Raw genomic sequence first — 17,618 nt, 5'->3', positions numbered from 1 at the left:
GGCATCAAACTTGATGCTTACGGTTGACATTTTGTAGTGGGTTTTTTTCTCCCCTTTCCACAGAGATGTAGGTTGTGAAAGAGAGAGCAAGTAAGTGTGTATGCTTATAGTTGAACAGTATTTTGTAAATATTTCCTGAAAGCTTGCGAAATTTCTCACATGTTCTTGATTTCCCTTCAAGTTTGCAGAGTAGGCATAAGAAATATCACCCAGTCTAGCTCTGAGTTCAGAAGCGAGTAAATAGCCATCAGTTTTACAAGCTTTGTGTAGATGCCGAAGCCTGATGGCCAAGGGTGCTACGCTGAGACTTTGGAAGATAGGCCAATATGCAAGTTGCATTTTTAGCCATATGCTTTCTTACAGTTTTTAAGTCTGCTCACAGCTTTTTCCCTGAAAATTACTTCCCCTGAGATAAGATTTCCCATGAAATGGCTCTGGCATATTTATATATGCTCTGAAGTTTCTGGTTAACTAACTCGTTAGTCCTTTGGTGATTTTGAGAATAGAAGTCCATCAGTCTGTGTGTGTTTATGTTCACAGATGTGCCAATGATTTATAAATGGGATTAATAGTAAATTTAACTCATTTAGGAAATGGTTGAGGACCCAGGTATTTCTGCATTTTAGCCTTGCTTAGTTGCACTGGAAGAGCTCTTTGACCCTGCCAGAGATTAGTTTTAGTACCAGTTATGAGATAAGCTTAACTAGTCCTTAAAAATAAGCATGTTAAAGTTCTCTGCAAGAGATTTGTTGTGGGGAGGGAATACCACAGGTCCTAAATTTTTATGTTCATCTTGCTGTTACAAAGCTAATTGAGTGATATAATTTAGACTTTTTTTTCCCTCTTCTTTCAACTTTTGGAAAACTCAAAGATTATTAAATTTGTAAAGTTTAAGTGTGCTTATTTTTAACCATTAAAAAAATCAATATACCAGTCAGATTCACAGTCAATACACAATGGTATGGAAAGCAGCTGTAATCCTGGATCACAGGTGATAAGGCCACTGCTTGGAAATAGCACCGTTCTGAGAGCAACAAAGCTGTTTCCATTTTCATATCCCATTTTCCCAGTCCCCTGATCAGAGTAAACCTGCATTTGACTACGTGAATGTCCGCATTTATTCTTTAGTACTAAATAGTAATTTTGCATTATCAATGCTCAACAACTGCAATTGTGAGCAGTAGTAACCTTTTCTTTTTTCTCTTTTGGATCTTGCTGTTTGACTCTCAGAGCAGTCAGCTGATTTCAGTAACATACTCCATTCAGTAATTTATTTTGCAGAATGACAAGTGACTCACCATTCATAACATGATGAATGCTGAGAAGACTTAGCTTGAAGAGCAAAAAGGATAGATTGATTCATATATAGATGTCTTAGGTAACAGATGAAATTATATTCCTTCCAGTAGCCTTAAAAGAAATAGAAAATAAGGTTATATACTAGGAAAAAAATATTTTGGTTAAATCTGTTTAGCTGTAGATTAATGTTTCAAAGACAGCAGTGGAAGCACCACCTCATACTTGAGACTGATTTTGTTGTCTCGCTAGGAAAAATCATACTGGATAAAGCCCTACAATGAAAGTTAATGAACCTGGTAACTTTTCAAGTTATTTCTATTTCTGACCTCCATGATGGTGTAGGAATACAGATAGGGTTGCGCTGGTTATGTCTTCATTATATATCAAATCCATGCTATAAGATACTCAGAACTGTTCTTTGTACAAGAAGTATTGTATCATTTTTACTGTGTTAAATGGGAGTGGCAAGTGAAGTCTTGCATATATTAGTTGCAAAATAAATTCATGCTTGAAATTTCTCACTTTAAATGTCTGTATTAGGATGAACCTCTTGTTTGAAATACACCTAGGACACCAGCCCGAAAACAGCATTGCAAATAGTTACATATGATATGTTATGATGAAAAAATGTTTTACTGCAGAGCAGATACTATCTCCAAATGCAGAACAAGAAGTAGATAACGTACCAGATACACAGGAAGGTCTGTGATTTTAGAATAAATTTATCCTTCTTTGTGTGTGTATAGCAAAAGCAGGGATAGATTTGAAATTTCATGATACAGAAAATTTGCCAAGTGTTTCATATATTTGTCATGTTAGGCTGAAGATCTGATTTTTTTGTGTTAGCTATTGTGTTGCTTGTAAAGAACCTGTAAATAGAGTATCAGCAGTGGGATACAGCTACCACTATGATACTCAAGCCCCATCCCCATGTAATAGAAAATCATTGTTAATCTTAAATGAAACAATGCAACAGGGCTGGCAGTGAAAACACATCAAAGATGGTCATCAAATTGTTGAAGTTAGAAGCATGTTTTAATTATTTTAGATTTGAAGCAGAAGCAGTTTGGCTCTAACAAAAGTTTCTTGCTGCAGATCATCCTGTGGGGTCGAACTGAGAAATGCCTGAAGGAGACCACAGAGGAAATCAGGATGATGGGGACAGAATGCCATTATTTCATTTGTGATGTAGGAAATCGAGAGGAGGTCTATCGGCAAGCCAAAGCTGTGCGGGAAAAGGTTAGTGTCTGTGGAAACACTGTTTGTGGGCAGAATTTAGTAACAACTCATACTTGATGAGGAAAAAAAATATATTGGCAAATTGGGAAAAAAGAAGGGTGACCATCCAGATTATGTCGTACAAAGTCTAGCTACCTGTTTTAAGTGATCCAGAAGGATTACAAGGCCTATAGACAAGAATGTCAAAAGCTATGAAAATAATAATGTATTTAGGCAATAATAGATATTCAGATATAATGGTGACTGCTGATTCGTGAGGAGAGGTATTAGTTGTAACAAGTCACTTGCTTTTTTTTGCAGGTGGGCGATATCACTATCCTGGTGAACAATGCTGCTGTGGTCCACGGTAAGAGCCTGATGGACAGCGATGATGATGCACTGCTCAAATCACAACATATCAACACCCTGGGACAGTTCTGGGTAAGACAAGCTCTTGTCACATGTATTCAGAATTGGGAATGAGAGTGACAGATTACAGCCAGTAAACACTTGGCTGCTACTAGGTCTTTCTAAATGATGGTTGGTAAAATCAGTCTGACATGAAAAGGAGACAGAAAAAACAATGTGAGGGACAAAGGCCAGAGGAAAGAAGTCTAAAAAAATTTAATTCTTCCAGTAGTAACACAGTATTTGATGCTCTTGTATCCCCATTCTGTGATTTCCAGTAAAACATTTGATTTCTTTTGAGAAAGCCTGAGCTCACAGAGGGTAGCTTTCTGTACAGTGATGTGTATGGAACATCAGAGGAGCATGAGTCTACATTGCTCAGGGAAGGAAACTAGTGTGAAACTCATTCCATTTTGGATTAGGTAATAGTAATAAAAAAAGAGCTTCTTGTGATTTCATCACTTTGTTGAAGACTTTGTCCTTTACAAGAAGTTCTTAAACATACAAAGCATTCTGTTCGTGGCCTTCATCTGTGGGTACTGCTTACTTACATGCTAGGAAAGATTTTGTTTTGGTTCTACACAAATTTTGCCTGTTCAGAATCTTTCAGAAAATGACAAAGCAACAAGGTACTCTCCCATTCCTTTCCTAGCATAATGAACAACACAGTTTGGCTTGTTGTCTCTGTGTCACCTTATTTTTTTCAGTAACTATAATTCTTGTTGTATCTCTGCTGAGCAAACTTTTTTTTCCCCTCCAAGGATGCTGGAGTTGCAGAATGGACACATTGTTTGCCTGAACTCTGTCCTGGCCTTGTCAGCCATCCCTGGTGCCATTGACTACTGCACCTCCAAAGCCTCGTCCTTTGCCTTTATGGAGAGCCTGACCTTGGGGCTGCTAGACTGTCCTGGAGTGAATGCCACAACAGTCCTGCCCTTCCACACGAGCACAGAGATGTTTCAGGGCATGAGAATCAGGTCAGTCCAGGGGAACTAGAATAAAGCATCTCACTTTAAATGAATCATCAGAATACACTCCTAATTAATACTTCATTTAGTTAAGAGAATTTGATGTCTCATTTGGCTGCCTGGGAACAGAGGGTCACTCTAGGCCACCTGGGACTCATCAGACTGGTTCCCTCAGTTTGCTGGCATATTCATACAGCGTGCCTGTACTGAGTGAGACATTTGCTTCTACAAAGAAAATTGAAAGCTATTTTTCCCTAAGTGTATTTGGGCTATATGTAGCCACCAGAGAGGGAGGGGAGGCAATCTGAAATTTGAGGTCATTCAAAAGGAGCAGTCTACAAATTACTTGAGAACGAACAGTACAAATTCCTTCTTTATTTGTTGAAATACTTAATTCTTTCCCACTGAAAGGAATGACAGCCACTTACTGAAGTAAGGCTATCAGTACCTGCTTTTTACCTCTATCTAAGAGAACAAGCTAAATTCAGAGACTAATGGCTGACCAAATTAATCTTTTATAATGGACAAAGTAACCTGTTAATATAGTTTGTGCTCTCTTAGTCAAGAAGAATGTAGTGTCAAGCTATTGCTGGAGCTGGGAAAAGCCTTATGGTTGGTTTTAAAAGCAATGGGGGATAATATTTGTCTTTCACCTGTGAAGAATTTGAATCAAGCAAAGAGCAACAGAGAGGAAGAGGAAAAACACCAGTGCTGAAAAGACAGTATTTTGGTATTGGTTTGCATACAGTTTAAGAAACTCCCTGAATCAAGGTTCTGAATACACTCTGCCACTTCTCTCTAAAGGCGCCAACATGTACATTCTTAACCATTTAGCTAACCCCATAGTACCAGTTGGAACTGGGCTTTCTGCTTTCTAGCTTTCTGGCTGAAACTGGAACTTTCTGCTTCTTCCAGCCTGCTTTGGGGCATGTTTGAATGCCAGTAACCAGTGATAGCTTAGTGAGTAACAGGACTTGGACAGTGACATCTTAAAGAAGGAGTTTGGTTAACAAATAATTATTTTATTTTTTACTTTATTTATTCAGGTTCCCTAATCTTTTTCCTCCTCTCAAGCCAGAGACAGTGGCTAGGAGGACAGTAGAAGCCGTTCAGATGAATCAAGCCTTCCTGCTCCTTCCATGGACAATGCATGTTCTTGTCATCCTGAAAAGGTAAGTATTTCCTTTGCCCAGCAATAGCCTAGCCAGTTAGGCAAGGTTGGCTTACAGTCCTCTATGTCTGTCCACCAAGGCAAACCTCAGTTTGACTGTAACACGATATCCAGGAACAGATTGGTTCATCCCTTCCCATGAAAGACAGTCATAGAAGCAAAAGGGAGAAAACTTTCTGAGATTCCCCTTGTAGATGTTTTCCCTGGGTATAACCCCATTACGAAACCAGTTTCACTCCCAAAATTTGGATTCCTGAAGTCTGAACTGGTATTTGTATTTAGGAAATTTCTTAACAATTAACATATGCATGTAGTTGGTTTTGATTTAGTAAGCCATTCTTTGGACTCTGGGCTTTATATTGTAAAGGATTTCTGTACAATAAGGTATGTACATCACAGCTATATTTAGAGAGCATTGCTTGTGTTAAAGCAATGAAAGTATAAAAAAAAATTTTTGTGTATGATTAGGACAGGAATTTTAAAGTCCCTAAGGAAACAAAGTCATAACTTCATATCCTGAAACAACTAAAGAGAAAGGACATTCAAAATCTTTCCACGAGAGTTTGCACTAAAGCCTTTGGAAAACCTTTCAATTCCTGTTCATTCAGGAATTGAAACAAGGCCATGAGATTTCTGTGGAAAAGAATTACAATATTGCATTTCAAACAAGAAAAAATAATTCACAATAAATGCTTTGCTCTGAATGTAAAATTTGGGATACTCTCAAAAGGTCCCAGATACTCTACAGACTGAAAAAGGGCTGTTCTTCTCCTTTATTGTGAGAATTGATTTATTTTCCATTACGGTAGCTGTCAGGAAATTAGATCTATATCCATACCTTGTGATAAGGAGGCCACATGCCTAGCACAAATAGATGGCAAGTTAACCAGAGAACTCAGTTTAAATTTGTGTATTTCAGAATGCAAGATTCTGCACAATGTTTGGGAAGAATAAAACTTTTGGTATCTTCCAAGTTAACAGTTTTTACAGACCTTTTTGGATAAGTATTTCTGTAGAGAAAGAGTGACTTGATATAACTTTCTCCTTTTAGGCCTACTCACAGCAGGATACTGACACGTTTTGTCTGTGCACTCTCACTAGCTGATTTTTGAGAATATGTGTACTTATGTATGTGTGTACCTAAACGCATACTTACACATCCTCTTATTAGAATAGACTAAGAGGTTTGGCTGGTCTGCTTATTTTCTTTCTGCTTCTCCTGCAGCATTCTCCCTCAGGCAGCACTTGAAGAAATCCACAAGTTTTCTGGGAGCTACACCTGCATGAACACTTTTAAAGGACGAACATAGACTTGATGGTGCAAGGACTGTTCTTCAGTGAAACCAACACAAGCATGAAAATCCTGACAAGACTGTGAATCAGCAGTCTTGGCTTTTAGCCTGCTCATGTGACTTGCACTGCTCTGAGGCAACACATTTCTTGTAGGTCATATCCATAGTAACATGACCTTTGCACAGGATTGAATGAGTAGACTATGGACCCTTGGAAAGAAAAACAAAAAGTATGAAATGTTTATATGATGTTTAATTCTTTAGAGTTCAATTGTTAAATCTACTCATAGTTTTAAGATGTAATTTTTGTTTCTAAAGTGTCTGTAGGCTGTCTCAGCTGAGAGGCAGTACATCACACCCCATACTTTATCCCCTCTTTTCAGAGGAACTGCAATTACAAACTGCTTCTGGTTTCTTTTCAGCTTTTTGAATGGGGAACTTAAAAAATACTTTGAAGAACTAAAAGTTATGGACATTTAATGGAAGCTTCCTTTCCTTCCTTCACTTCACATCCGTTGATGAAGCTGTTCCCAACTCAGAGAAGGAGCTAACTGTGGAGCAATGTTTTCTTTATTAAAGGCCACCCAGGACTTCTGTCTGGAAGGACTGTGCTGGGCCCAAGAAGGCTGTCTTACTTCACCTGTGAAGGCTGGAGAGGAATGCTCAGTAGAAGAACAGACAGTTTGAATAGTGGAAGATTCTTTCTGTCACTGAACTCACATATGAAATTTAATTGTCTTTCTGAATATTTTTGTTCATTTATGATAAAAAATATATATATTTTTAGCATTAATCCCAGATTGCCACGCATGTAGGCAGCATCACACTGGGGATGAACTAAATCTAGAACTAACACTAGAGCCTGCTTGTACAAACATACATTCACTGACATAATCCATGCAGAAGAAAGTCCATTGTATCAATCTGCACAGTGAAGTAAGTGGAATAATGCTCTAAAAATAGAAGAGACAGTACTGTAGTGCTCATGAAATGTGAAGTTTGGAAGCACAGTTAGCAAAGACCTGATTAAATGCACATTGAATTCAACTGGGAATACACCCATTGTTTTTTAGGGGCATTGAATCAGGCACTGATCAGCCAAAAGCGATAAATACTGCTTGGATTGAAATGCCAGAAGCAGCTAGACATTATTTATTTTTGTAATGATATATTCTCTTTGACAGCCTAGTAAGAGCAACACTGCATTCCTATGCCAGATGCAGCGTGCAGCACTAGGCATAGTAATGTAGCTGAAACATATTGGAACACTACTAAAAGAGGAATTAATATAATTGCAATACAGGAAAGTAGCAAGCCTAACTGGAGAACACCTGAATGACGCGCCTCAAGGAAGGCCCCGTGGTTAAAGGAAAGGAGTGAATTTAGGGCTCCTGACTTGAATTTTGAGCTTTTCCATAGATGTCCTGTGTGACCTGGGGCCAGCTGCATAATTTCAAGGTGCACCCTGACCTGCAAAGCAGGTATTTCTAGTGTTTCCCTACCTCAAAAATTGTAAGTCTGACTACCTAAATGTTTGTCAAAAGCTCAGCAAATTCAAATGGAACACGCTATAGAAAGGAAAAGCAGTATTTGTTCATAAACCAAGAGGTTCTATACAAAAATTTAGAAGAGGAAAAAACCCATATACTGAAATATATAATTTCCTAAAAGAGATCTGAGTTACAGCAGAAAAGCTGTGAGCTGTATTTGAGATACTCCTTTGGTTCTGCCATGTAGAATGGAGCCCAACTACTTAGGTGCAATGATGTGAGTGTTAAAATCTGAAGGTCTGAACCTTACTGCAAATCAGTAGATGTATCTCTTCTTGAGCAGTTCAGGAGGAAGATATTGCCAGAAGTGCCATTGATGCAAGCCCCTCTGCCTGCATGGGTATTTTGAGGAGCTCGCCTATCTGGGTCAGTGCTTTCCTTCTGAGTGCAGAACATATAAGCTGTAGCACTGTGCCAGCTTTGAAAAGGTTTCTTACAATGGAGTTTTGTTTTGAATTCCTAGATGTCTGAGGCTCTCTGGAGAGCATGAAAAGAAACTTTGATCTCTGTGATTTTGACGCCCACGCCAATAGGTGCTTTCAGCTTTATTTTTTGTCAATTTTTTGAGAAGAAACCCAGTTCATTGAAAACACAAGTGCAATCAGGGGAGAACTCTTCCAGGATCTTCCAGGAATACTGAAGGTACCACATTTATCAAGAGACGCTTGGGAGGGAAAGGGATGATTATACGTACCTCCCCTTATGCACTCTAATCCTTTCTAGTTTCTCATTAATCACAGTCAGGCATGTCAGGCTTGTAGATGCAAGAGCAAACAGAATTGGTGAAAGAGGGCACCCCCCACAGTGTCCCCCTTAAATTAAACCTTTATGCTGAGATTCTATTCATTGATGACATCCTAATGCAAAAGTGAGGTAAAAACCAGTACACACATTGAAATTAACTCCCCATTCATTCCCAAATCCTGTCCCTTAGATGAATCTGCTCTTTTCCTGCACCGCATGAAAGATGTTCCCTATCTTCAGAGGTTGTCTTACATACTAAGTGCTGTTGATTTCTTTCTAGTGAATATAAACAACTCGGAACGTAGCTGAGACTCTCGTCATCTCACTCCTCTCGTACACATACACACAAACTTCCCTCTCTCTTTCCTTCAGGGTCTCTGAGCGGACAACAGGTCAAATAGCAGTCACAGTGGGGGAGAGGTATGCAGCAAACAGAAAATAATGAGGAAAACATTGACTTTGCTTTTCAGATAGTAAGGAAGAGTTGGGTAAGAGCATTTCTTCTCTTGTGAGTGTTGCAAGATAGAATGCTCTCCGTCCAGTGAGCTACTTGCAAATTTGGATAGATACATTTGAAGACTTTTTTTATAGAAAGGCTCCTGGGGAATGCCTGCTGAGGTCTACTATCCCTTTTTACATAAGGTTAGTATTGGGTAATCTTGAAGTGCTGCAAATGTGGACGAGCTTTGTTGAAGCCTAAGGCCTTCTCAAAGGAATTTCCGCCCTTTGACTTATTTTAATTTCGTTTTTTCCTGCTCTCTCCACTGCCTCCTGCTTTGCACTGCACAATTATTTTTTTCCCTTCTGTTTTCCTATGTCATTACTGCACTTTTCAGTGCCACCATCTTGAAGCCAGATGTCATACAAAGAGTCTGGAGTAAATCGAAATCAGGGCATATATTTATTATCCTGCTGGAGGAATCTAGGTGAAGCTGTAGGAGCAGGTCACAGAAGTTTCATATGAAATTAGTTTTACTTGCTCCCATCTACGAAGAAGTAGAAGACCCCTTACTATCGCTTTTATACAGGAGATTGCTGGTGGTTTAAAATTTGCATGATAGAGAAATGTTAGCCATTTTGGAACATGTGTTCTCCTGCCATAAAAAGACCCTATTAAAATGGAAGGATTTTTCAGTTCCAGGTGTTTTCAGAGGCTGGTGTTTGTGCAGAGTAATTTTCAGAATTAGCGAGGCAGGGCAGGGAGAGGAGGAGTCATTTGTAAGTAAATCTGATTCCTTGTGGTCAATATTTGACTTTGTATTTTGTTTTTGATGAGGGGAAAAAAAAAATCATGTTCCCTCATGCACCCTTGGTGAATTTTAGAAAGGTCCTTCCAGCTGTATCCCTGCCGATGGCATGATTTTAGCAGGATGAAGAAAGAAGTGAGCCCTGAAAGTGGGAACTATACCCTACCTACTCATCCATTGTTCTGTTGAGGTTAAAAAGTGAGAGAGTCCATCCCTATAGTTCTTCTAGAACTTCACAGAAAGTGCCTGGGCAAGTGATTCTGATGTTTGCAAAGAGAAACTTGTTGTACTTTTATGTAATGTGTTAATTAGTGTGGGCGGATATGATCAGATCTAGTCTTGCAAGCCTTTCAGACAACTCCCTGAACACTCCCACCTTCAGATATTAACAGATAGCACCGCACTTGCCAAATCTCATAAAAACACGGTAACAGACTTAATGCAGGCAAAGCATAAGTGGGTGCATTTATTTCAAAGAGAACACATCTGTTTGTAGGAGACATTAATTTGGCCTAGTGTTTTCCTCTAGCTGAAATGCGACTGTTGAGAAAGAATACAGGGTGACCTTGGACCATCTATTTTGTTTTTATTTCTTCATGTGGCTTTAATTAATCTGTGTGACAGCCACTTTTTTTGACAACACTTGTTCATAAGTTTGGGGGTGAAGCAAGATTATGTCAAATGTAATCTTTTGCATTTTTCACCAAACAACCATCAGCCCCGAGAATCAGAATATTCTGGACTGTCTTTGTAGCTCTCACCTCCATGGTGCTAAGATCTTTCAAACTCCAGCAGGCTGAGAAGCAATACCAGGTTGGAGACTGAGTGAAACCTGTCAGTCACAAGCAGCAGTTATATTCTCTAGTGAACAGAATCCTCTTCGTTAGAGTGCTTTTCTGAAGGAGATTTTGAGATGTGAATAGTGGCAGGTGTCTCTCACAGATTTCAGCAACTAACTTAGAGAAAGACATGAAGACAACCAGGACTTCACCTTCTCCCTGCTACTCGTCCTCTTTTATCCAGTGTTCAGTCACTTTTCTGACTGATAAACTGCCCCTCTTCCCACCCTCTATTCTACTAAGATCACCTCAGTACCTTTCTTCAATACCTTCGGGGAGTTGACAGCCTCAAGAGAAACAACCCTTTCTGTATTCCTGAGCAGAGTCAGATCAGCAAGGTAACGTGTTAGAGAGAAGACCAGACTCTCTTTTGATGGGGCTGAGGTACCCCAGCCAGTAGACTGCAGGTGGAAGACACAGGACACAACCTGAATGTTGCCAGTACCATAGAAGGTAGTGAGTTCCCCCTGCCCCTGTCATCTTTTCTTGAAACATAACACCCTCTTTTGTTTCTGTAACAGATCTGCTTTAGCAGAAACACATACTGATCCAGCCTGTGTGGACTGGATCCAACTGAAAAGAATAGAAGATATCCAATTTATATCTTCACACCTTCCCAAAGAGTCCAAACTTACTCATTCCTTATGCTCACCTTTGCTATGGGCATCGTGACGTATTAATGCAGAAAAAAAAATCAAGGCAAATGAATATGCTGATTTTTCTGCATAAATCTAGAAAAGAACATTTCCTTCTTAAATGAGGGAAGAAAGCACTCTAATTTGAGCTTGAGAGTGACCGAGAAGTACGTATATGAGAAAACAAAATAGCGGATAGATGCAATCTTAAGGGGAGTGTGGTGGCCCTAAACAGACAGAGGCAAGACGCCACCTTATATTCCTGAAGTGATTTCCATCCAAATACAAAGTCTATAAAAGAAGCGTGTTGTTACTCCTGCTCATTCCTATGGGTCACCATGCCCTAGAAAGTAGTCCATTAACTTTGTAGCTTGCTGGCTCGCAACACCCCAATACGCCAGTTACTGTTTGCTGCCTCTTGTCTTTTTGAGGAAGGGAAAGCAACCCATACAAGTAAAAACAAGGAAGGGTCACTTTGACTCACCACTCACTTTTTCCTAGCCACCTGCAAAGGTCATCCATCATGCCTAGGTATTACAAGGACATGGGGTTCTCTGGCTTGTGTTAGTAATCATCCTGACCTAGTGCTACTAGGTAGATGTGGTTCAGTTTCCCATTTTTTTCTTACACAAAAGCATTTTTTTAATTGCATTTTATTTATCTGAAAGAGTTGCCTCTGTATTGTACAGGCTTTTCACAGATGGGCATCCTAAGCATGAAATTTCCCTGTCTATGTTAATCAAATGATAATGGAAAGAACACAAAAGTGAAAGGTTGCTGTTTGACATCTTCCCCAAGCATCTTCTTCCCCAAGCAATGTGGAATTAATGTAGAGGAACACTGTTGGAATATCAATGCCTTAAATCTAGACATCTCAGAAGCCTGCCGGCTTCTGCATGAAAATGACCCTTGCTTCCAAAATTGACTTCCTACATGTCTTCTGAGGCAGTTTGCCACTGAGATTGGTTACCTGAGTAAATCGCTATTACGGCACACTAGTACAGAGGAAGACCGCATGGAAAGCTGCAGTACATATAATCACTGAACAAACTGATTTAAACGTCTGGTCCCACAGGACACTTTTGAAAAAAAAAAAAAGAAAAAAAAAGAAAAAGAGATGACATGTCACAGCCAGTACAAAACCAAGTATTGCAGCGAGGTGTCTAGTTGCCTTTAGGTGCCCGAGAGTAGCCTACGTGACTCCCAGAAGTCCTGCCTTAGATTTGACCCCTGACTGGCTCCTTCCCTTGAACCACCATGTGCGAACATTGGGCATTGTGAATACATTAACTGAAACACTTCTTCATCTTCCTTTTTTAGCATCAGGCACTTTGGAGTATAGCCACCAGCTGCTGCTTCTGTTTTGGGCATTGCTATTGATCTGATGAGTGTTCCCAGATACCGTTCTGGCACATTACAGTATTAACATTAGCTGTAAGAAAAGGAAGCGATTCATTGCTGTCTTTTCCAGGAAAGTCAACTACTTGTGCCTTTATGCAGAGAGAGGACTGAAATAAATGCAGGGGTGATATGGTTTCTGGAATATTTTGGCTATATGAAAAATGCTGTCCTATGGAATAAAGGTTTATAATAATAAGGGCTCATCTCAGAAGAATGTTAACAGAAGATGGAAATGGTCATAATGGAAAACAAGTGATATCCATACATGCAGTTCCTCTTCCTGGAGCCTGCTGGGAATGCTGATTTCATGCAGACATGCCATAGTGAAGCCAATTCACTTGCGTGGTCATTATACCCCCTGCAACTTTGCCTATTACAAGTAATAGCAGAGGTGACAAGCTCATTGTCTCTGCTCTCTCAACTGTTGCATGTAGCAAAATAAGAGCTTTTTAAAAAAAAAAAATCCACTCATCGGAGAACAAAGCAATTCTTTGGTTCAGTGTCAGCCTTAGGTAATGGAGAAGACTCTCTCGGGTACCAGAAAGAGAAGACGCCGCATCTCCTAGCTGATCCCTTGAGGTCTCAGGTCACATTTCCCCTTGTTAATAATAAACAAACGAGGAAGAATATGATTGACTCAAATCGGCAATAGGATTACACAGAATCACAAATCAGTTTGTGAGCTATTGCTTGGCTTTCTTTCCACCAGCAATAAAATACCTTGTGTTCTCTTCTGGACTCCCATCAGGGCTGCAAATTCATGGAGAATACTTGCAGAGCTGGGCAGTATTTTGTTAACTATTCTTAGGGCTGGGCAAAAGACAGTAGGGAGAGAGACACTAGCAAGCAATATTGTGTGTGCTTTGGTACCTGAATAATCTGTAGCTTTCAATATTCTAATATTCTTGAATGTTCAGTATTAGTGATCTGACATGTTTATCAACTGCCTGCTATTGCAAAAAAAACTTCTTCCCCCACATCAACTATTATAATACTTTTGAACCCTAAAACACATTCAGCTTCTCTGTTGTCCTGTCGGCATAGCTGAGGTTTAACAAGGATGTTAATCAAATGAAATACAGCTTTGAATTTCTTCAGGAGGGATCTGATGCTGACACAGAAAAATAATTTAAAAAAAAAAAGTGTTGATATCCTGCAGCAAAAGTTGCTACATACGTTAAAAAAACAAGTCATGTACGAACAGCTACGTTTAATCATTCAATAGAATGCGCTGTTCCATCATTACAGGATTATGCATTGAACCTTCTGACCTCATTTTGATTGTTTTAAACATTCAGAGTCAATACATCTTCATTCATTTTAAAAATAGGTTTCCCGGATACACGTCCCCTCTGTTCAAATTACAGAGTTGTAACTTTTCTTATGTAAAAACTATAATTTATTTTTCAATTCAGACAAGTACTCCCCACAGCTCTCATTCCCTACATCAATTAAGAAAACAATCTTTATTCTTTCAAACTCTTAAGCCTAGTATTTAGGAGCACTGACACTTCCTGGCAGGAGATGTCATGTTTCCTGTGATGCAATCTGATAGGTAGCGTTGCAATCTTCAGTACTTCCCTTTAAAATCCTCTTCATATTGTCAGTCAGATTTACCAATGACTCCTAACAGCACACAACAGAGGAAGTTATATTCTGTCTTTCTTCAGCGAACTGAGTTCTTGCAAATGAAGTCTCAGAGAAGACCTTCTTTTGAATGAGCCACAGGAGCCATGCTGAGTTTGTTTTAGTTGGATTTGTATTAGGTCTGATTTTTGCTGATCCCTTCATTTTTCATCATTTTGCCTGTCTCTTCCAATTGTTCCTGTTGGGGAGGACTGTGTTTTGAGAGTTTCTGAGCCAGAATGCTCTGGGTGCAGATTATTCATCTCTGCGCCTTCCCTTCAGGCAGTCTCTCACCTGTGTGCGCCTGCGTCCACACCTTCTGATACATTAACACTGCAAACTGCCCTAAATATCTTCGGAATTAGCTTCCTTTAAAGCATTAAGTGTACCAAAAGCCCAGAGAGCTAGCATTATTTCTGCCTAACAAGTTGATAACTGCATATCCTTTTTAAGACCTGCAGGATTTGAAGTTGAGCTGGGAAGGACTGTTAGGTAGTGGCTGGCCAGAACATCGCGTTATAGTTAAAGGGGGAATCGTAAGCTAAAAGTCAAGCAAGGAAAGAAGGAAGGTTTGCTGAAATGGGCAGTATATGCATGAAAAGTCCAGAGGGTGCAAACGGTAGGATTAGGTGCAACATCCCCGCTTTCTGGGACAACGAATTAAACTGTAGATCTACTGGCATTTCTAGGTCAGTACTGAAGTAGAAAATAAACAGGCAGTAAAGCACATGAACCCTTTCCATCTGTGTGAATAATGGAAATACGGTGGAAGCCCTGAATTGCAGGGTACCCAGCAGTGCTGTTTGATTTCTTCTGATAATTTACCATTCAGGAATATTAAAATGGATTGTTCTAACGATACCTAAAAGTGTCCTTTTGCAGGATGAAGTACGTATCATGTTGGATATGCTTTAAGGCTGAATGGGCAACTCATATTCTAGTGATCTTCATTACAGCTAGCAGTTCTGTTTGACATGGGCAATTCTTGCTGTAAAATCAGCCTGTTTTCTTTCAATGTATTATTTTTAAATAGCCTTCTTTCACATTTTCATTTATCAAATACTTTATATACTTAATGGTTCTCGGCCAATGATTTGCTTGCAAGCTATTCACCATTAACTACCACTTTGAGTGCTTGCCATTCATTAATGTATAGTTTTCCTGTGGAACTGGCCATCCAAATCACATGGTGGCTTTGCTTTCCCCTGGCTGGATGCCTTCCAATCCCACAGAAAGCTTTCTAGGGGCTCCAGTATGTCTGATGATGACTGTGAGATGGCTTCTGGCAACAATATTAATGCAAATGCATACTTGAATGCATTCTCATGACATATTCCAATCTTGTGATCAAAAACGTGCTTATAGACATTTTCAAGGGAAAAAATACTAACTTGGGATACTGTCAAAAGTGCATTTGCCTTTACTTATAGCAGCAAATTTTCACAGTTTGGTTTTGTTTCTTTCACTGGATTCACCTCTTTCCTTCTCTCCGCGTTGTGGGTGTGGGGGGGGGGGGGGGGGAATCGCACTGTGCTGATCCTGGAAATAGTTAATTAGTATTAAAGTGACCTCCTGACATCAGGGCATGGCATATTTCCACACAAGGGGAATGGCATGATGATTTTTTGGGATTTGTTTTGCTGCATACTCACCCCTAGTTCATTTAAGAAAATAAAACCACAAGTGGAATAAAGTTGTACTGCCACTTAAATTTGGAAAGTGAGCAAACGTAGAAAAAGAGCAGACTGTCTGAATGCACTGAGAACACAGGTGCATTAGCAGAAAGGTTGTGCTTGCTGCTGAGCATAATTCTGTTCACCTGATGTTCATCTTCTCCCTCTTCACTCTGACTTCGGAGCATAAATTTGAAACTCCTATATCAAAACTGCAAGCATAGTACTTCGATGTACACCTTTGCAAACCTTGCCCTACCGGAGCGTTTCAGTTTCTATTATATGCACAGGGCAAGGGCGAAACATAAAACTGCACAGTCTTGCCTGGTGTCACACAATGAGACAATATATGATGGCACTGATGGTATAACCCTTCGGGTCACCCTAAAGCCTTTGCATGATAGCAGCCTAGATCATAAGTTCCTGGCCTACGGTTCAGGTGCAAGTGCTGCCACTGCTAAGACCCAGGTTTGACAAGCACAGCAAAACACGGTATTTGCCCATGAACTGTTTCATACTTAATTATGTCGCTCTGTATAGACAAACCCTAGTGGCAAATTTGTAATCGGATTTTCACGCTTGTATTGACCCTTTAGATTAGATTACAGCTTCCTCTTAACGCCGTAACTGCAGCATTTCCATGCCTGAAAACAAAACAAGGCTTGAAAACCTGGCCCTTTGGCTCCTCCCTGCTGGCTGGCCGAGGTGTGTTTTGGGGGAAGGGGAAGATATCTGCTGTGCTAAATTGGCCTAGAAATGCGAAGGCTCTGAGGATTTAATCGCAGAAATGTTTGCTTGGGGGCACTCACGATGGCTTTTTTTCTTGGAACTTTGAGCAAACTTTTAGCCTTTGTTTGCATTTTTCTGTGGTATGTGTTTACTGTTCATTTGCGCTGCACATGCTGTGAGAAATAAGCCATTATGTTGGTATTTTTTTTCCTTTTTCTTGCTTTCATTCTTTTTAACCCCCCCTTCAAAATCCTTACAATTCCTTTCATTATTTGATGTTAACAGGACAAAAGAAATAAATACTTGAAAGAAGATACAAGCTGTGTTTCTCTTTTACTTTGGAGCTGCTGTGGTAACTGAATACCAGACTGCAAGGTCAAAAAAAAAAAAAAAAAGAAAAAAGAAAAACTGCCAGAAAACCTCAGCGCTCAAACCAGAGTTGCATTGCCTATTGTAAAGCAATTTTCAGCCCACATGCCTAAAGAGCATAACAGTTGCTCTGTAAATCTCTGAGTGTTTCATATAGTTTCCTTGTCATGTGGCCATTAAGTTTTATAACCTTTATATTTCAAGTGAAACAATGAATGTGAATTCCTTCTAAATGTCTTAATAGATTCCACATGTTAGCAATTTTTAATATTTTGGTTGCTCAGTAGGTAGCAAACCCGCCTGTGGGACGGTTGGTCTTGGCCGCAGACCTCGGACGTTGCCGTGCCGGGGGACCAACTCCCGCTCCCGCCGGGCGGCCGCTGCCCGGTGCCCGTCCCTCCGTCTCCCGCCGACCCCTGAGATCACTGTCAAAACACGCCTCGGCACCG

At 39.9% G+C, this 17,618-nt stretch overlaps 1 protein-coding gene across 1 annotated transcript in view; it reads left to right on the top strand.

Moving 5' to 3' along the window:
- DHRS3 (dehydrogenase/reductase (SDR family) member 3) overlaps positions 1–7,145 on the top strand; it is a 28,179-nt gene extending 21,034 nt beyond the window's left edge. The window contains exons 2-6 of the mRNA XM_009325228.1: positions 2,395–2,538; positions 2,839–2,958; positions 3,664–3,902; positions 4,940–5,065; positions 6,290–7,145. Coding sequence (XP_009323503.1) covers positions 2,395–2,538; positions 2,839–2,958; positions 3,664–3,902; positions 4,940–5,065; positions 6,290–6,374 — 714 coding nt within the window. The 3' untranslated portion in view covers positions 6,375–7,145. The remainder of the gene's footprint in view (positions 1–2,394; positions 2,539–2,838; positions 2,959–3,663; positions 3,903–4,939; positions 5,066–6,289) is intronic.
- Positions 7,146–17,618: the final 10,473 nt, after the last annotated feature.

Source organism: Pygoscelis adeliae, unplaced genomic scaffold (genome assembly GCF_000699105.1).
Source record: "Pygoscelis adeliae isolate BGI_AS28 unplaced genomic scaffold, ASM69910v1 Scaffold36, whole genome shotgun sequence".
Classification (NCBI taxonomy): Eukaryota; Metazoa; Chordata; class Aves; order Sphenisciformes; family Spheniscidae; genus Pygoscelis; species Pygoscelis adeliae.
The sequence above is the reverse complement of the archived record's forward strand: the minus strand, read 5'-3'. Positions and strand labels throughout refer to the sequence as shown.